The 21,671-nt window shown below is 42.9% G+C and overlaps 1 protein-coding gene across 10 annotated transcripts in view; it reads right to left on the bottom strand.

Annotated features, from left to right (window-relative positions):
* The window catches only part of LOC122554676 (uncharacterized), a 282,146-nt gene that overhangs the window by 183,199 nt on the left and 77,276 nt on the right, over nt 1-21,671 (bottom strand). For 6 of the 10 annotated variants that reach the window (XM_087996227.1, XM_087996232.1, XM_087996228.1 and 3 more), the window contains exons 11-14: nt 5,243-5,299; nt 4,729-4,844; nt 505-622; nt 334-425 (exon numbers count right to left, since the gene is read on the bottom strand). In XM_087996227.1, the coding sequence (XP_087852353.1) occupies nt 334-425; nt 505-622; nt 4,729-4,844; nt 5,243-5,299 (383 nt within the window). The remainder of the gene's footprint in view (nt 1-333; nt 426-504; nt 623-4,728; nt 4,845-5,242; nt 5,300-21,671) is intronic. The other 4 variants (XM_087996229.1, XM_043700054.2, XM_087996233.1 and 1 more) reach the window with 1 other exon arrangement.

The following is a 21,671-nucleotide window of genomic DNA, read 5'->3' as shown; positions in this document are numbered from 1 at the left end:
AAAGCACCAGTTATTACATTAGGTAATTACAGCAGGCATTTTCAGGCCAAATGTATGCAATAACATATCTGGAAACAAACAATTTTTTTTAATGGAAACAGGATGACACCTAAAGTGCAGATATCAAATCAGGTAAGCAAAAGTGTCAAGAAAAATAGGGAAGACAAACTTTGTCAAATACCCCATAGCATAAAAAAAGTGTACAATATGCAACAATAAAACTTAATCTGAAAAAGATTCCATTGTGACTGTTAAGATGATACAACTTGTGTTTTACCAGTCCAAAGTATTGTATATTAATAAATTACAGACAACACAAAACATTTTGCAGACCTGGGAAGTTGCCTGTTTGGTCATCTGTTCAAGATCTGCTTGCATTTTCTGTTGCTGTTCTTCATACAGTTCTAATTTTGCCAGAAGCTCCTCTGCAAGAAAAATTCACCATTCTCACAATGTTTGGAAGAACAAAATGACAAAATAATTAAAAACCAATCACTAAAGTACCATTTTGCAGTCTTAGCTTTTCAAGATCATTCACTTTTTGTTCAAGATTTCCTTTCTCCTCTTCCAGTTCTGCAACTCGGTTTTTTAGGATAATTTGCTCTTGGTGAGAAGTTCCAGTCTAAAATGAAAATGAAATGTAGTTAAAAGGTAAGGCTTTTCTTTATATGAGTGACATAAGTGCAGTTCGAATTACAAATAGGCTAAATACTTATTCAAACAGTTTTTATGCAAGTTCTTTCAACTTCACACTTGTACTTAGTATTTCACTTTGTCCTGCATTCTCATGTCAATTCCCCAACATTTCATGGTTTGTAATAGTTAGCAGTGAATCTGTCGGCACCAGTAATTCTGCTAAAGCAGCAAAAAGCCAGACTTAACAAATTTGGCAGTGTGGCAGACGACAAGGGCAAAAGGAAGAAAAAGATTTGCTGAAGTAGTAGATAAAGAGGAGCAGTCACATAAATGGATTGCATTAGTTGATTTTAACCTACTGCGAATCCTCTTGCAAGGATGCCTTCCTTGAAGCAGCTCTCTTCCTCCCTCTACAAGGATTTCAGTGAGTCCCTCTCTCACTGTACCCCCCCAGGTCATCTCCTCATTGCCAACGCCCCTCCCCCAAGTCCCTCCTCCTTACCTTTTATCTTAGCCTGCTTGGCACACCTTTCTCATTCCTGAAGAAGGGCTTATGACCGAAACATCGATTCTCCTGCTCCTTGGATGCTGCCTGACCTGATGCGCTTTTCCAGCAACACAATTTTCAGCTCTGTCTTCTGCCAGCTAGCCAATCTTGGATCCCTGTTTGTACCTTGCACTATGGGATCTTAGCTTATTTAGCAGCTTACTGTGCAGTACCTTGTCAAAGGCCTTCTGGAAATCCAAATAGATTGTGCACTGGCTTTCCTTTGTCTAACTTACTCATTACCTCCTCAAAGGATTCTAACAGATTTGTGAGGCATGACCTACCCTTCACAAAGCCGTGCTGACACTGCCCTATTCTACCATGCACTTCTACATACTGTGCAATTTCATCCTCTTTAATGCACTCTAAAATCTTAAAGTCAGGCCAAACGGCCTATGATTTCACATTTTCTGCCTCCCCCGCTTCTTAAACAGGAGATTTGCGTTAGCCATTTTTGAGTCCTCTTGGACATTCAGAAATCACTGGAGTCAAAGAAAGATACCTCAGCTAACTCCTTTCTTGATCATACCATATCAAATGTCATGGGAAACTCCATGAAAATCACATCAAATCTATTAAGAGTGGTAGACGGAGTTTAATTTAAATAAATGTGAAGAGTGCTTTTTGGAAAGGCAAATTAGGGCAGCACTTATACAACTAATGGTAATGCCCTGGAGAGTGTTGCTGAACAAAGAGAACATGGAGTAAAGGTTCATAGTTCCTTGAAAGTGGAGTCGCAGGTAGACAGGATAGTGAAGGAGGGGCTTGATATGCTTGCCTTTGTTGGTCAGTGCACTGAGTACAAGAGTTGGGAAATCATATTGCGGCTGTAACAGGGCATTGGTTAGGCCACTTTTAGAATACTGCATTCAAGTCTGGTCTCCCTGCTATAGGAAGGATGCTGTGAAACTTGAAAGGATTCAGAAAATACTTACAAGGATGCTGCCAGGGTTGGAAGGTTTGAGCTATACGGAGAGACAGAAGAGGCTGGGGCTATTTTCCCCGAGAGCATCGGAAGCTGAAGGGTGACGTTATAGAGGTTTATTAAATCATAAGGGGCACAGATGGGGTGAATAGCCAAGGTCTTTTCCCCAGGGGGTAAGGGACTCCAAATCAAGACAGCATAGGTTTAAGGTGAAAGGGGAAAGATTTAAAAGGGACAACTTTTTCACGCAGAGGATGGTGCATGTATGGAATGTGCTGCCAGAGGAAGCGGAGGCTGAAGAATTACAAGATTTAAAAGTTATCTGGATGAGTATACGAATAGGGAGGGTTCAGAGGGATATGGGCCAAAAGCTGGCAAATGAGACTAGATTAATTTAGAATATCTGGGCAGCATGGACAAGTTGGATCGGAGATCTGTTTCCATATTGTACAGCTCTATGACTCGAACCTCATCAACATCTCTGGTTATCTCAAAAAATTGTCAAACCCAACATTCCCTTAACAAATGCGTGCTGGCTATGCTTAATTTAGTCCATGTCTCTACAAATGCAGATACTGTATATCTATCCCTCAGAATTCTTTCCAATAACGTCTTCACTGACTGGACTGCAATTTCCTAGTCTATCCATTCTCCATTTCTTTAATAATGTGACAATATTAGCAGTCCTCCAGTCCTATGGACCAAGAGGATTTGAAAATTACTGCCAGGGCTCTGGCTTTGCGTCCCTTAAGGCAGTGTGTATATCTCATGCATTTAGCACCTCTTCTCACTCTGAGTTTCTTCTAATATTTTGCAGCCTACCACCCTGATGTCTATACCTCATTCTTACCTATTATGAAAACCGACGCAGCATGTCCATGTTTTCCAAGTCCACACGTAGTCGTCTTTATGGTTCATCATGGGCTCTACTCTTTCCCTAGTTATTCATTTGTTTTTTATTTACAAAACCCCTTTCAATTTTCCTTCAACCTGCCTGCTATTGATTTCTTGTGCAGGCTCCTAAAGATTTCATAATTTCTCTTTTAAGAACCTGAACTTGTTATTCTCCTCTAGGAGAATTATTTATTTATTCTGAATTAATTCACAGGATGAGGGCTTTGTAGGCTGGGCCAGCATTTATTGCCCATCCCAAATTGCACAAAGGGCAGTTTAAGAGTTGTGAGGTAGTTTCCATCATTAAAGGACATTAGTGTACCAGATGGGTTTTCCAACACTTGACAACAGTTTGATGGTCATTACTAGACTCTTAGTTCCATTTTTTTTAAATTGTATTCAACTGCCATGGCAAGATTTGAACCCAGGACCCAGAACATTACATATTTCGCTGGATTAACAGCTCAGCAATAATACCACTAGGCCATTGCCTCTGCTATGGTTCCACCTGGTCTTCATTGAAATATATTTGCCCCGTACTTTCGCTATGTCCATCTTCAATGCCTCCAACTGCTCTGACAAAGTTTTAGTCTTTCCCCAGTTTAGAACATTGGTTTCCCACCCTTCCTTATTCTTTTCCACAACTCTTTTTAATCTAACTGAGTTATGGTCATCATCCTCAAAATGCTCCCCTAATGATATACTTCAAACCTGCTGAGGAATATTTCCAAATATTCAGTCCAGAAGTGCCTCCTCCCTCGTTCAGCTTTCTACATACTGGCTAAAAAAAGTTCTCCTATAAGCAATTTAAGAACCTTGCTTTCTCCCCGCATGGTTTACTAAAATATGATACGAATTATTTGGGTAGTTAAAAATCTCCTCTGTTAATGCCTTATTCGTACAGTTCCGTGAAATGTGTTAATGTACTTCTTCCAATATACCTGATCCTCTATCTCTCCCTGAGGGTCTACAGTATGCACCCAAATGTGTTTTTGCCTCTTTTGTGTTTTCACTTCTACCCAAATGGTTTCATTTCATAATCCTTTCATGAGATCAACCCTTTTCAATCTATAAATGATTTCTTAATCAATAATGCACCACCCTCTCCTATTGCTCTTATTTTGTGACTACCCTATAACCAGGAATGTCATGCTGCTAAACCTTCCCCTTCATTTGGCCAAGTCCTGGTCATATCTATGACATCATATTCACAAGACTCTAGCTGTACTTTTAGCCCATCTATCCTACGCCTTAGGCGCAATTACAGTTGTATAGATATAACCTGGATAAGCTTACTTTTTACTTATCTAGTTACTGAGCCTTCCAGACTCCCTCATGTTTTAACTTCTAATTTGTCTCAGCCTGTCTCCCCTCCGAACCACTTGTCAGGAGCCCAATCCCTTGCCAATCCAGTTTAAATCCTCCCATTTCCATTTTACATTATCTGATGTAAAGTGTAATGGCTGGTGTACTGAGGCCTTCTGTCCATCACGCAGGAAAGTATTCCTTTATAAGGTTCAGCTGCTATAGAAGACTTACTTTTGAACAGAGATTACAGTTGAAAAGCTCTCTTGACTTCCATTGTAAGGAAGGAAACTTCAAGGATTTATGAGGAAAAAAGGGATCAATGTTATCCTATTTGATTATGAGATCATGCCTTGCATTTTAACTCCATCCAAGACAGACATGCAGTCACCAGATATTAGAGGTTTAGATTTACACGTACGATTGCGTTCCTCACATCTTCTTCAGCCTGTCTGATTCTGGATTTGGACCAAGCTTTCATTTTCAGGAATTTGGCCTCTGACTTAGCAACCTCTTCCATTTTAAGTTTTAGTTGTTCTAGAAAGAAAGTAAACTTAAATAAATATACTGATCAGACATCTCAACAATCTCACTAACACCATCAGAACAAACATCAATAATTTGTTAAAAACTGAAAGAACTACAGATGCTGGAAATCAGAAACAAAAACAGAAATTGCTGGAAAAGCTCAACAGGCCTGGCAGCATCTGTGAAAAAAAATCAAAATTAAAGGTAATTTAAACTTCTACTATAAAACATATAGCAGTTTCCATTATAGTTCGACTATTATGATGGCTTCCAGTAAAAAGGCTGCTTGCGACTGACATGTTTTTCAGTATTTTTCCCAGACATCAGTTAAAAAAAAGTGTTATAAATACAAAAGTGTTATAAATACAATATTGTACTAAGTAAACCAAAAAGTACTGTACTTATACCACGTGATATTTGTCCCTTCTTGCCACTGATACGTTCAACACCGTCATTCTGTAGCTCTAGAATGAATTATAATGCCACAATACATAGGTTACTAAGACACAATATTATCAGACCAGAACTACATTACAGCATTGTTCCAAATTAATCTCTTAACTTTGTGTATCTCTGAACCTGCAATGAATAAGTTGATTCCTGTTTTAAATTGTGGTTAACAATTGATGGCTATCCTTACATATAGTTCTTAACCATTTTCACTTTCATGCTCAATTACAATGTTAACATCAGAAAAGCCACCAATATTAAAACACAAATTACTGATACCAGAAGTGTTACTTGTATGAATGCATTGAATAAAATTCTGTTTGCATTTTATTTGCCAGGGGAGTAAACCCTGATCTGATAATTCAAAAAGTTGCCAATCAATTCCAGAATCAAACTGGAGGTGTAGTGGACAGCCAAGAAGGTTACTTAGAGTACATCAGGACCTTGATCAGCTGGACAGGTGGGTCGAGGAGTGGCAGACGGAGTATAATTTAGATTAATGTGAAGTACTGCATTTTGCAAAGGCAAATCAGGATTGGATTTATACACTTAATGGTAAGGTCCTGGCGAGTGTTACTGAACAAGGAGTACAGGTTCGTTGTTCCTTGAAAGTCCAGTCGCAGATAGACAGGCTAGTGAAGGTGTCATTTGGTATGCTTGCCTTTATTGGTCATCCAATGAGTATAGGAGTTGGGAAATCCTAATGTGGCTGGACAGGACATTGGTTAGATCAGAGTGGTGCTGGAAAAGCACAGCAGGTTATGCAGCATCCGAGGAGCAGGAAAATCGACGTTTCGGGCAAAAGCCCTTCAACAGGAATGGAGGCGGGGAGCCTCCAGGGTGGAGGGCTGGGGAGAAGGTAGCAAAAAGTACAGTAGGTGAATGGAGGTGGGGATGGAGGTGATAGGTCAGAGGGGAGGCTGGAGTGGATAGGTGGGAAGGGAGATTGGCAGGTAGGATAGGTCATGAAGACAGTGCTGAGTTGGAAGGTTGGAACTGCGGTAAGGTGAGGGGAGAGCAAATGAGGAAACTGGTGAAGTCCACATTGATGCCCTGGGGTTGAAGTGTTCTGAGGCGGAAAAACACCTCATCTTCTTCCTCGGAACACTTCAACCCCAGGGCATCAATGTGGACTTCACCAGTTTCCTCATTTCCCCTCCCCTACCTTACCTCAGTTCCAACCTTCCAGCTCAGCACTGTCCTCATGACCTGTCCTACCGGCCAATCTCCCTTCCCACCTAGCCACTCCACCCTCCCCTCTGACCTCTCAACTCCATCCCCAACCCCATTCACCTACTGTATTCTTTGCTACCTTCTCGCCAGCCCCACACCCTTCCATTTATCTCTCCACCCTGGAGGCTCCCTGCCTCCATTCCTGATGAAAGGCTTTTGCCCAAAACATCAATTTTCCTGCTCCTCGGATGCTGCCTGACCTGCTGCATGTTTCCTGGACCACTCTGATCTAAACTCTGGTTTCCAGCATCTGCTGTCCTCACTTTTGCCTAGGACATTGGTTAGGCCACTTTTGGAATATTGCATTCAAGTCTGGTCTAACTGCTATAGGAAGGATGATGAGAAACTTCAAAGGGTTCAGAAAAGATTTACAAGGATGTTGCCAGGGTTAGTGGATTTGAGCTATCGGGAAAAGCTGAATAGGCTGGTTCTATTTTCCCCAGATCATCGGAGGCTAAGGGGTGTCATTATAGAACATCGAACAGAACAGCACAGTACAGGCCTTTCGGCCCACAATGTTTTGCCAAACATTTATCTTAATCTAAGATCAACCTCACCTACATGCTCCTCAATGTATTGCCTTCCATGTGCTTGTCCAGCAGTCGCTTAAATGCCCCTTATGTCTCTGTCTTTTCCAACACTGCTGGCAGTGCATTCCATGCACCCACCACTCTCTGCTTATAGAACCTACATCTGAACTCTCCCCTATACCTTCCTCCAATCACCTTAAAATTATGAACCCTAAATTTAGCTATTTCTGCCCTGTGGACAAAAGTCTCCGACTATTCACTCTATCCATGCCTCTCATCATCTTGTACACCTCTATCAAGTCGCTTCTCACCCTTCTTTGCTCCAATGAGAAAAGCCCTAGTGGCCTCAACCTTTCTTCATAAGACATGTCCTCCAGTCCAGGCAGCATCCTGGTAAATTTCCTCCGCACCCTCTCTTAAAGTTCCACATCCATCCTATAATGAGTTGACCAGAACTGAACACAATATTTCAAGGGTGGTTAACCAGGGTTTTATAGAGCTGCAGTAAAACCTCACGGCTCTTAAACTCAATCCACCTGTTAATGAAAGCCAAAACATCATACACCTAGTTAACAACCCTATCAACTTGGGTGGCAACTTTGAGAGATCTATGCACATGGATCCCAAGATCCCATTGTTCCTCCAAACTGCCAAGAATTCTATCGTTAACCCTGTATTCAGCATTCAAATTCAACCTTCCAAAATGGATCACTTCACATTTATCCAGGTTGAACTTCATCTGCCACTTCTCAGCCCAGCTCTGCATCCTGTCAGTCATGTTATATCCTGCAACAGCCGTCGACACTATCTACAACACCACTGACCTTTGTGTCATCAGCAAACTTACCAACCCACCCTTCCACCTCTTCATCTAAGTCATTTATGAAAACTACAAAGAGCAGAGACCCAAGAACAGATCCCTGCGGGACACCATTTGTCACCAATCTCCAGGTGGAATATTTTCCATTCACTACCACTCGATGATGTCTTCTTTGGCCAGCCAATTCTGTATCCAGACAACCAAATTTCCTTGTAGCCCATACCTCCTAACTTTCTGAATCAGCCGACCGTGGGGAATCTTAACAAATGCTTTACTGAAATCCACATACACCGCATCCACTACTCGACCTTCGTCAACTTGTCTCGTCATGTCCTCAAAGAACTCAATAAGGCTTGTGGGGCAAGACCTGCCCCTCACAAAGCCATGCTGACTATCAAACTATATTTTTCCAAATAGTCATAAATCCTATGCATCTCTCAGAATCCTTTTCAGTACCTTGCTTATCACAGACATAAGATTGACTGGTCTGTAATTCCCAGGGATCTCCCTATTCCCTTTCTTGAACAGATTAACAATATTTACCTCCCCAGTACTATTCCCATGAAGAGTGAGCATGAAAGGATCATTGCCAGAGGTGCAGCAATCTCATTCCTTGCTTCCCATAGTAACCTCAGATATATCTGGTGTGGCGCTGGGGACTTATCTATCTTGATACTTCCCAGAATTTCCAGCACATCCACTTCTTTAATATCAATCTGTTCAAGCCTATTAAGCTGGTCCATGGTGTTCTCACTATCAACAAAGGTCCCTCTCTTGAGTGAATACTGAAGCAGAAAACTCATTTAGGACCTCCTCTACCTCTTCAGACTCCAGGCACAAGTCCCCTCCACTATCCCTGAATGGTCCTACCCTCTCTCTGATCATTCTCTTATTCCTCACATACATGTAGAACGCCTTTGGGCTTTTCCTAATCCGTCCCAGCAGCCTTTATTGTGCCCCCTCATTACTCTCTTCAGTCCATTTCTGAGTTTTTCTCCTCAACCTTAAGTATGCTTTCTTCTTCCTTTTGACCAGAAACTCCTCTGCTCTTGTCATCCAAGGCTCCTTCACCTTACCATTCCTTGCCTGTTTCAGTGGGGCAAAGTGAACCAACACTTGCAACAAGTGTTCCTTAAACAACATCCACATTGTTGTACCCTTCCCAATTACAGTTGTTCACAATTTTTATTCCAATCTAACAGCAGTATAATTTCCCCTCCCTCAATTAAATATCTTCCCATACTGTCCATTCCTATCCCTCTCCATGGTCATGGTAAAAGAAAGGCAGTTGAGATCACTGTCACCGATACGCTTCCCCACCGAGAGATGTGACACTTGGCCTGGCTTGTTGATAGTACCAAATCCAATACGGACTCTCCCCAAACTGCGCCCCCCCGCCCCCCGGCCTCCTCCTCCCGAGTCGGTTGATCTAAATATTGAGTCAGGAATTACTCCTGGACACACCTGACAAAATCGGCTCCATCCAGACCATCCGCACTAAGGAGGTTCCAATCAATATTGGAAAAGTTTAAGTCACCTGTAATAACAACTCTATTACATCTGCACCTTTCCAAGATCTGCTGTCCATCAGTTCTTCCATCTCTCTGCTGCTACTGGGGGGTCTATAAAAAGCACCAAATAAAGTGACTGATCCTTTCCTGTTACTGACTTCCATCCATACTGACTCAGTAGACAACCCATCCTCGATGACCTTCTTTTCTGCAGCTGTGATGCACTCCCCATTAATAATGATACTCCCCCTCCTCTTTTACCCACTCCCCCCACCTCGCCCACAACCTTTTAAAAAGAACTAAACCCTGGAACACTCAGCAACCATTCCTACCCCTGTGAAATCCATGTCTCCATTATGACCACAACATCATAGTTCCAAGTACTGATCCATGCTCTAAGTTCATCACTCGTATTCCTGACACCCCTTGCATTGAAATAGACACACTTTAACCCAACCCTTTGTCTCATCAACTGTGTATCCTTCCTGACAGACTCTCTGCATTCTACTTCTGCCTGTTCAACAACTACCCTCTCCTCTGATTTTTAGCTCTGGTTCCCATCCCCTCTGCCAAACTAGTTTAAACCCTCCCAAAATGCTCTAGAAAATCTCCCGCCCAGGACATTGGTGCCCCTCCAGTTTAAGTACAAACTGTCCTTCATGTACAGGTCCCACCTCCCCAGATGGTACTCCAACGATGTACGTATCTGAAGCCCTCCCTCCTGCACCAACCCTGTAGCCACGTGTTCAGCTGCACTTGCTCCCTCTTTCTTGCCTCACTAGCACATGGCATCTTGAGAATACTACTCTGCTTGTCCTGCTTTTTAGCTTCCGGCCTAACTCCCTGAAATCACTTTTTAGATCCCATGTGACTTCAATTTCTGGTCCATCAGACTTGAGGGACCTTGTCAAATGCTTCATAAAACCCACGGAGACAACATCCACTACTCTACTCTCAATCATCTTTGTCATTTTCTCAAAAAACTCAATCAAGTTTGAGAGAGCAGACCTCTCGCTGCACAAAGGCATACTGACTATTTCTAATAAGTCCAACCTTCTCCAAATGAGAGTATATCCTGTCCCTAAGAATCTTCTCTAAACATTTCACTACCATTGATAGAAGGCTCGCCAGACTTGAATTTCTTGGATTATTCCTGTTGTCCTTTTAAAATAAAGTAACATCATTAGTTACTCTCCAGTCTTCTGGGACCACGCCCATGTCAAAAGCAGATGCAGCAATCTCTGTTAGGGCCCAAGCAATCTCCTCCCTTGCCTCCTTCAAAATTCCGGAATAGATCCCATCATCAACCCTGGAGACTTGTCTATCTTAGAACATAGAACTGTACAGCACAGCAATGGGCCCTTCAGTCCACAATGTTGTACCAAACATGATGCCAAATTAAACTAATCCCTTATGCCTCCCTTGGTCCACATCCCTCTATTCCTTGTACGGATTCATGTACAGATCTAAAAGTCTCTTAAACGCCCCTATCGTATTTGCCTCCACCACCAGTCTTGGCATCATGTTCCACACCCCTACCACTGTGTAAAAAATTTGCTCCTCACGTCTCCTTTGTACTTTCCCCTCTCTCACTTTAAATGCATGCCTCCTAGTTTTAAGCATTTCAACTGTGGGGGAAAAAAGCTTCTGACCGTCAACCCTATCTCTGCATCTCATAATTTTGTAGACTTCTTCTATCAAGCCTCTGCTGCTCCAGCAAAAGCAACCAGAGTTTTTCTAGCCTTTTCTTATAGTTCATATCCCCTAACCCAGGCAGCATCCTGGTCAACCTCTTCTGCACGCTTTCCAAAGTCTCCAGATCCTTCCTATAATATGGCAACCAGAAATGAACACAGTACTCTAATTGTGTCCAAACCAAAGTGTTACAAAGCTGCAACTTGACATTCTGATTCTTACACTCAATTCCAAATCAATAAAAACAAACATGCCATACAGCTTCTTTACCACCCTATCTACTTCCTTGGCCACTTACAGGAATCTATGGACCTGATCCCTCTGTTCAGGGTCCTGCCAATAACTGAATACTTTTCTTAAACATTTGATCTCCCGAAGTGCAGCATCTCACACTTACTTGGATTAAACTCCATCTGCCATTTCTCCACCACCCAGATCTATATCCTGCTGTATCCTTTGACAACCTTCTACACTAATCAGAACTCCGATCTTTGCATCGCTTGCAAACTTACTAACCCACCCATATACGTTTTCATCCAAGTCATTTATATATACCACAAATAGCAGAGGTCCCAGGTCAGATCCCTGTGGAACACCACAGTCATGGACCTTCAACCCGAAAAACAACTTTCCACCACTACCCTCTGCGTTCTATGGGAAAGCCAATTCTGAATTCAAGTTGCCAAGCCACTGTGAATCCCATGCATCTTAATCTTCTGGATGAGCTTACCATGAAGGACCTTGTTGAAAGCTTTACTAAAATCCATGTAGACAACATCCACTGCTCTACCCTATCAATCACCTTTACCATCTCATCAAAAAACTCTATCAAGTTAGTAATACATGATCTGCCCTGCACAAAGCCATGCTGACTGTTCCTAATTAGGCCATGCTTTTCCAAATGCTTTCCCTAAGAATTCTCTCCAACAGCTTTCCAACCACCGATGTGAGAGTGACTGGTCTATTATTTCCAGAATTATCCCTATTTTCCTTCTCGAATAGAGGAACAACATTAGTTACTTACCAGTCCTCGAGGACCTCTCCAGAGGATACAAAGATCTTGGTCAAGGGCCCTGCAACTTCCTCCCCTGCCTCTCTCAACCACCTGGGGTAGATACCATCAGGCCCTGGGGACTTATCCACCTTACTGTTCAAGACACACAACATTACTTCTTTCTTGATCTCAAAATGCCGTAGCATATTAGCATGCTACACACAAATCTCACTATCCCCCATATCCTTCTCCTGGGTGAATATTGATTGATGCAAAGTACTCATTTTGGATCTCATCCATATCCTCTGCCTCCAAACACAAGTCCCCTCTTTTATCCTCGAGTGGTCCCACCTTTTCTCTAGTTATCCTCTCGTTTTGAAATGTATGAGGAGAATACCTTGGGATTCTCTTTAACCTTACTAGTCATGGTGATTTCATGGCCCCTTCTTGCTCTTCTAATTTGTTGCTCGAGTTCTTTCCTGGTTTAGAACAAAAAACACAGCACAGTCCAGGCCCTTCAGCCCTCAATGTTGCGCTGACCCTTTTATCCAACTGTAAGATCAAACTAACCTACATACCCTACATTTTAAGGCCATATGACCACAAGACGTAGGAGTTGCTGTGGTTCTGTTCGCTGAGCTGGAAGTTTTTGTTGCAAACGTTTCATCCCCTGTCTAGGTGACATCCTCAGTGCTTGGGAGCCTCCTGTGAAGCGCTTCTGTGGTGTTCCTCCGGCATTTATAGTGGCCTGTCCCTGCCGCTTCCGGTTGTCAGTTTCAGCTGTCCGCTGTAGTGGCCGGTATATTGGGTCCATGTCTATGTGTTTGTTGATGGAGTTTGTGGATGAGTGCCAAGCTTCTAGGAATTCCCTGGTTGTTCTTTGTTTCTCTTGCCCTATAATGGTAGTGTTGTCCCAGTCAAATTCATGTTGCTTGTCGTCTGCGTGTGTGGCTACTAGGGATAGCTGGTCGTGTCGTTTCGTGGCTAGTTGATGTTCATGGATGCGGATCGTTAGCTGTCTTCCTGTTTGTCCTATATAGTGTTTTGTGCAGTCCTTGCATGGGATTTTGTACACTACATTAGTTTTGCTCATGCTGGGTATCGGGTCCTTCGTTTTGGTGAGTTGTTGTCTGAGAGTGGCTGTTGGTTTGTGTGCTGTTATAAGTCCTAGTGGTCGCAGTAGTCTGGCTGTCATTTCAGAGATGTTCTTGATGTATGGTAGTGTGGCTAGTCCTTTGGGTTGCGGCATGTCCTCGTTCTGTTGTCTCTCCCTTAGGCATCTGTTGATGTAATTGAGAGGATATCCGTTTTTTGCGAATACCTTGTATAGGTGTTCCTCTTCCTCTTTTTGCAGTTCTGGTGTGCTGCAGTGTGTTGTGGCCCTTTTGAACAGTGTCTTGATGCAACTTCGTTTGTGTGTATTGGGATGGTTGCTTTCATAGTTCAGGACTTGGTCTGTGTGTGTGGCTTTCCTGTGTACCTTAGTGGTGAATTCTCCATTTGGTGTTCTCTGTACCCTCACGTCTAGGAATGGGAGTTGGTTGTCCTTTTCTTCCTCTCTCGTGAATCGGATTCCTGTGAGTGTGGAGTTGATGATCCGGTGTGGAGTTGAATAGAGAATACACACCGGATCATCAACTCCACACTCACAGGAATCCGATTCACGAGAGAGGAAGAAAAGGACAACCAACTCCCATTCCTAGATGTGAGGGTACAGAGAACACCAAACGGAGAATTCACCACTAAGGTACACAGGACTGCGACCACTAGGACTCATAACGGCACACAAACCAACAGCCACTCTCAGACAACAACTCACCAAAACGAAGGACCCGATACCCAGCATGAGCAAAACTAACGTAGTGTACAAAATCCCATGCAAGAACTGCACAAAACACTATATAGGACAAACAGGAAGACAGCTAACGATCCGCATCCACGAACATCAACTAGCCACGAAACGACATGACAGCTATCCCTAGTAGCCACACACGCAGACGACAAGCAACATCAATTTGACTGGGACAACACTACCATTATAGGGCAAGAGAAACAAAGAACAGCCAGGGAATTCCTAGAAGCTTGGCACTCATCCACAAACTCCATCAACAAACACATAGACCTGGACCCAATATACCGGCCACTACAGCGGACAGCTGAAACTGACAACCGGAAGCGGCAGGGACAGGCCACTATAAATGCCGGAGGAAACACCACAGAAGCGCTTCACAGGAGGCTCCCAAGCACTGAGGATGTCACCTAGACAGGGGACGAAACGTTTGCAACAAAAACTTCCAGCTCAGCGAACAGAACCACAGCAACGAGCACCCGAGCTACAAATCTTCTCACAAACTTTGAAGATATAGGAGTGGAAGGAAGGCCATTCGGTCCATCGAGTCTACTCCACCATTTAATCATGGCTGATGGGCATTTCAACACCACTTACCCGCACTCGCCCCGTAGCCCTTAATTCATTGGGAGATCAAGAATTTATCAATCTCTGCCTTGAAGACACTCAACGTCCCGACCTCCAATGCAATCCATGGCAATGAATTCCAGAGGCCAACCACTCTCTGGCTGAGGAAATGCCTCCTGATTTCCGTTCTAAATTGACCCCCTGTAATTTGAAGGCTGTGCCCACAGGTCTTCGCTTCCCCGTCTAACAATTTTCCAGCGTCCATCCTTTCGAAGCCACGCATTATCTTGTAAATTTCTATCAAATCTCCTCTCAACCTTCTAAACGCTAATGAATACAATCCCAGGATCCGCAGCCCATCATCGTATGTGAGGCCTACCATTCCATGGATCATCCGGGAGAATCTCTGCTGGACACGCTCCAGTGCCAGTATGTCCTTCCTGAGGTGTAGGGCCCAAAACTGGACACAGTATTTCAAATGGGGCCGAACTAGAGCTTTATAAAGTCTCAGAAGCACATCACTGCTTTTATATTCCAACCCTCTTGAGGTAAATGACATTACGTTTGCTTTCTTAATCACTACTCAACCTGCAAGTCAACCTTTAGAGAATCCTGAACTAGCACTCCCAGATCCTTTTGTACTTTGGTTTAATGAATGTTCTCATCATTTAGAAAAAGTTCCATGCCTCTACTCTTGTTGCCAAAATGCAAGACCTCGCATTTGCTCACATTAAATTTCATCAGCCATTTCCTGGACCACTCTCCTAAACTGTCTAAATCTTTCTGCAGCATCCCCACCTCCTCAGTATTATCTGCCTGCCCACCTAACATTGTGTCATCAGCAAACTTCATCAGAATGCCCCCAGTCCCTTCATCCATATATAAAGTGAACAGCTGCGGGCCCAACACTGAACCCTGCGGGACACCACTTGTCACCAGTTGCCATTCCGAAAAAGAACCTTTTATCCCAACTTTCTGCCTTCTGTCAGACGGCCAATCCTCAATCCACGCCAGTGGCTCACCTCGAACACCATGGGCCTTCAGAAGCGTCCCATGAGGGAACTTATCAAAGAATTCTTGGAAGTCTAGATAGATAACATCCACTGTGTGTCCCTGGTCTAACTTACTTGTTACCTCTTCAAAGAATTTACATAAATGATTTGGATGCGAGCATAAGAGGTACAGTTAGTAAGTTTGCAGATGACCCCAAAATTGGAGATGTAGTGGACAGCAAAGAGGGTAACCTCAGATTACAACAGGATCTGGACCAGATGGGCCAATGGGCTGAGAAGTGGCAGATGGAGTTTAATTCAGATAAATGTGAGGTGCTGCATTTTGGGAAAGCAAATCTTAGCAGGACTTATACACTTAATGGTAAGGTCCTAGGGAGTGTTGCTGAATAAAGAGACCTTGGAAGTGGAGTCGCAGGTAGATAGGATAGTGAAGGCGGTGTTTGGTATGCTTGCCTTTATTGGTCAGAGTATTGAGTACAGGAGTTTGGGGGTCATGTTGCGGCTGTACAACACATTGGTTAGGCCACTGTTGGAATATTGCGTGCAATTCTGGTCTCCTTCCTATCGGAAAGATGTTGTGAAACTTGAAATGGTTCAGAAAAGATTTACAATGATGTTGCCAGGGTTGGAGGATTTGAGCTATAGGGAGAGGCTGAACAGGCTGGCGCTGTTTTTCCTGGAGCGTCGGAGGCTGAGGGGTGACCTTATAGAGGTTTACAAAATTATGAGGGGCATGGATAGGATAAATAGGCAAAGTCTTTTCCCTGGGGTCAGGGAGTCCAGAACTAGAGGGCATTGGTTTAGGGTGAGAGGGGAAAGATATGAAAGAGACCTAAGGGGCAACTTTTTCACACAGAGGGTGGTACGTGTATGGAATGAGCTGCCAGAGGATATGGTGGAGGCTGGTACAATTGCAACATTTAAGAGGCATTTGGATGGGTATATGAATAGGAAGGATTTGGAGGGTATGGACCAGGTGCTGGCAGATAGGACTAGATTGTGTTGGGATATCTGGTCGGCATGGACAGGTTGGATCGAAGGGTCTGTTTCCATGCTGTACATCTCTATGACTCTATGACTATGAGGTTTTTCAGGCACAACCTCCCCTTACTAAATCCATTCTGACTTGTCCTAATCCGACCTGCACTTCCAAGTATTTAGAAATCTCGTCCTTAACAATGGATTCTAGAATTTTACCTACAACCGAGGCTAGGCTAATCGGCCTATAATTTTCCATCTTTTGTCTTGATCCTTTCTTGAACAAGGCAGTTACAAAAGCAATTTTCCAATCATCTGGGACTTTACCTGACTCCAGTGATTTTTGAAGGATCATAACCGACACCTCCACTACTTTTTTCAGCCACCTCCCTCAGAACTCTAGGATGTAGCCCATCGGAGCCAGGAGATTTATCAATTTTTAGACCTTTTAGCTTTTCCAGCACTTTCTCTTTTGTAATGGCTACCATACTCAGCTCTGCCCCCAACTCTCCTTAATTGTTGGGATACTTCTCATGTCTTCCACTGTGAGACTGACACAAATTACGTTTAAGTTCTTCAGCTATTTCCTTATCTCCCAGCATGTGCCTTCCTGCATCAATGAGGAGCAATACAATTTCTACTTTTCCCACTTGTTTGTTTCTGATGTATTAAAAGAAACTTTTACTATCATTTCTAATATTACTGGCTAGCTTATCTTCATATGTGATCCTCTCCTTCCTTAATTCTTTCTTTGTTATCCTCTGTTTGTTTTTATAGCCTTCCCAAACTTCTGATTTCCCAGTGCTCTTAGCCACTTCATAGGCTCTCTCTTTTTCTTTGATACATTTCCGGATTTCCTTTGTCAGCCATGGCTGTCTAACCTCCCAACCATGGCTGTCTAATCCTGCCCTCTGAATGATCTTTCTTTTCTTTGGGATGAACCTCTGTACTGTGTCCTCAATTACACCCAGAAACTCCTGTCATTGTTGCTCTACTATCTTCCCCACGAGGCTCTGCTTCAAGTCGATTTTCGTCAGTTCCCCTCTCATGCCCCTGTGATTACCTTTATTTAACTGATTTTGCCTTCTCTCTTTCAGACTGAACTCTACCACATTATGATCGCTGCCTCCGAAGTGTTCCCTTACTTTAAGATCTGTTGTAAAATACTGACTCATTGCAGAGAACTAAGTCCAGAATAGCCTGCTTCCTTGTGGACTCCATCACAAGCTGTTCCAAAAAGTCATCCTTGTAAGCATTCCATGAATTCCCTTTCTTTGGATCCACCAGCAACATTATTCACCCAGTCCACCTGCGTATTGAACATAGAACATAGAAAAATATAGCGCAGACCAGGCCCTTCGGCCCTTAATGTCGCGCCGACCTGTGAACTATTCTCAGCTTGTCCCCCTACACTATCCCAAAATCATCCACGTGCTTATTTAAGGTCTCAGAACACATCCATGCACCAAGCATGGTCACCAAGCTCCAGGCTGAATACTTTCCATCTACCACCACCCTCTATTGTCTTTGGGCCAGCCAATTCTGTATCCAGACAGCCAGATTTCCATGTATCCCATGACTCCTTACTTTCTGAATGAGCCTACCATGGGGAACATTATTAAACACCTTGCTAAAATCCATACACAACACCTCTACTGCTAAACCTACATCAATGTGTTTTTTTCACATCCTCAAAGAATTCAATCAGGTTTGTGAGGCATAATCATAAATCCTGTCTCTCAGAATCTTCTCCAATAATTTGCTCACTACAGATGTAAGACTGACTGGTCTGTAATTCCCAGGCTTATCCCTATTCCCTTTCTTGAACAAGGGAATAACACTTGCCACTCTCCAATCATCTGATACTACTCCAGATCATCGCCATATTAGTCAAGGCCATGTCCAACTTAAGCATCCTAAACCTTACATACCTTAATGTCTTTCAAGATAACCAACACCACCTCCTTTTTAATAATGACATTCTTTTCTTCATTCATGGAATGTGGAGTCACTAGCTAGGCCAGCATTAACCTTCCCTAATTACCCAGAACTCAGTTAAGAGTCAACCACATTGCTGTGTGTCGGGAGTCACCTGTAGAGAAACCAGGTAGAGACAGATTTCCTTCCCTGAAGGACATTAGTGAACCCAATGGGATTTTTCACTGACAATCTTCAATAGCTTAATTATGTGGGTCTCTGGATTAATGGTCTAACAATAATACCATTAGGTCATCGTCTACCCTTAAAACAGGTCCCAAAATATCAACATTCTTGTTCCTAATCTTACCATCTTTCACGTCCTTCTCCTCGGTGAATACTGATGCAAAGCACTCATTAAAGGACCTGAACCACTTCCTCCAGCTCTATGTATTAAATTCCCTTCTTTATCCTTAGTGGATCAACCATTTCCCTAGCTACCCTGTTACTCACAAAGTATGCACCAAATGCCTTGAGATTTTCCTCAAGCCTACTTTCCAAGGACTTTCATGGTACCTCTTAGCTCTCCAAATTTAAGTTATTTCCTGCTTCCTTTATAGTCAAGAGCCTTGTTTAATTTCAGTTCCCTAAATCTTATGTACATTTCCTTTTCTTTTTGACTAAACTTTCAAAAATCTCTTCTCAAAGTTCTGGAATCTTAGAATCAGAGAATCATAGAATCCCTACACAGCAGAATGATGTTATTTGGCCCATCAAATCCACGCTAACCCTTCGACAAGCATCCTACCCAGGCCTAGTTCCCCACCAGATCCCTATAAATCTGCATTTACGATACCTAATCCACCTCACCTACACATCCCCAGACACTACAAGGCAATTTAGCACGGTCAATCCAACTAACCTGCACATCTTACCATCCTTATCTTTCTTCCTCATCATAACATGTCATGGCGGGATTTGACCCCTGATCTCCAGAACACTGATGAACTGGCCCTTAAAAGACTCCCACATGTCAAACACAGATTAATCTCTGACAGTCACTCCCAATTTGATTTCTCCAGTTCTTGACTAATATTGTTGCAATTTGGAACAGTGTTAGGGACAAAGAGGAGACCTATAAACTGGCAAGGAAAAGCAGCACACCCAAGGACTGGGAGAAATTGAAAATTCAGCAGAGGAGGACAATGGATTTAATTTGGAAAGAGAAAATAGAATATGAAAGTCAGCTTGTGGAAAACAAAAACTCACTGCTAAAGCTCCTATAGATATGTGAAATAAAAAAGACTGGTGAAGTCAAACATAGGTTCCTTGCAGTTAGAGTTAGGTGAATTCATAATGCAGAGATGGCAGACCAGTTGATCAAATACTTGGGATGTGTCTTCACTAAGGAGGACACAATTAATGTTCAGGAAATGCTGGGGAACAGAAGCTGAAGCATGAAGGAGAAACTGAAAGAAATCCTGATTATTCAGGAAATGGTATTGGAGAAATTAATGGGATTAAAACCCCATCAGCTCTGAGGGCCTAATGCTCTGCACCCCCAGAGTATTTAAGGAAGTGGGCCTTGAACTAGCAGATATACTGGTGATCATTTTCCAACACTCTGTGCACTTTGAAAGAGTTCCAATGGACTGGAGGGTAGGTAATGTAACTCCAAGCTTTAAAAAAAACAGGAAGACAGAAAATGGGAAATTGTAGGTCTGTTGGCCTCACATCTGTGGTGGGGAAAATGCTGGAGTCAATCATTAAGGATGTAATAACTGTGTTTGGAAAGCGGTGACAGAATCGATCCTAGTCAGCATGGATTCACTAAAGGAAAATCACACTTGACAAATCTTTTGGAATTTTTTGACATTGCAACCGGTAGAGTAGACAATGATGAATTAGATGTTGTGGATTTCAACACGGTTCCACACAATAGATTAGTAATGAGAATTAAAGCTCATGGTATTCGAGGTAATATATTGACATGGATAGAGAACTCGTTGGCAGACAGGAAGCAGAGTTAGGATAAATAGATCCTTTTCAGAGTGGCAAGCAGTGATGAGTGGGGTGTCGCGGGTTCAGTGCTAGGACCTCAGCTGTTCACAATACACACTAACAAATTAGACTGCTAAACCACACACCCAGGCAAAGTTCTGGAGATCTGGGTTCAAATCCCGCCGTGGCAAATGGTGGAATTTGAATTCAATAAAAAGAAACGTGGAATTAAGAGGCTAACAATGACCATGAATCCATTGTTGATTGTTGAAAAAACCCATCTAGCTCGGTAATGTCCTTCAGGGAATGAAACCGCTATCCTTAATGGTCTGGCCGACACATGACTCCAGATCGACAGCAAAATGTTTCATTTCATGATGACAAAGGTGTCATCCACGTAGCGGGCCAAAATTTTGGGTTGGATGGTTGACAGAGCTGTTTGTTCAAGTCTCTGCATTACTCCCTCTGCTAAGAATCCTGATATTGGAGATCCCTTGGGTGCTCCGTTAGTTTGTCTGTAGGTTTTGTTGTTGAAGGTGAAGTGTGTGGCAAGGCATAGGTCCAGTAGCTTGATGGTACTGTCCTTGCTGATGAAGTTAGTGGTGTTTGGTTTTCGTATCTTTGGGTCTTCTAATAGTGTAGTCAGTGTTTCCTTGGCCAGGTTAATGTCGATTGATGTAAACAGGGCTCCTTTGATATAACAGCCCTGTTACAAATTAGAGGAAACCTTCAAGACCATCAATAATACCCTTATTGGCATAAAATTCACTAAAGAGGAGGAAAACAACAACAAACTGCCATTCCTAGATGTCACAATAGAGCGAACAGCCAATGGGCAACGTCAAACCAGCGTCTACAGGAAGACAACACATACAGACCAAATATTGAACTACAGAAGCAATCATCCCAACACCCACAAATGAAGCTGCATCCAAACATTATTTCAATAAGCCAACACACACTGTAGCACAGAGGAACTAAGCAGAGCGGAGGAAAATCACCTATACCGTGTATTCAAAAAGAATGGGTACCCAGTGAACACAGTCTGCCGATTTCATAGCAACAAACCCAAACAAGCAGACAAAACACGTCCAGAAACCCTAGCCACTCTCTCCTACATCATAGACATCTCCGAAATGAAAACCCACCAACACATTAAAACAGCAGCTAATGAACTTGAAAGACCCTATTCAGACAACAAGCAAAACTAATGTCATTTACAAAATACCTTGCAAGAAACATTATATTGAACAGGCAGAAAACTAGCCACCAGGATAC

This window comes from Chiloscyllium plagiosum, unplaced genomic scaffold (assembly GCF_037043375.1).
Source record: "Chiloscyllium plagiosum isolate Xiang-an unplaced genomic scaffold, Cpla_swu_hap1 HiC_scaffold_18, whole genome shotgun sequence".
In the NCBI taxonomy this organism is placed as follows: Eukaryota; Metazoa; Chordata; class Chondrichthyes; order Orectolobiformes; family Hemiscylliidae; genus Chiloscyllium; species Chiloscyllium plagiosum.
The sequence above is the reverse complement of the archived record's forward strand: the minus strand, read 5'-3'. Positions and strand labels throughout refer to the sequence as shown.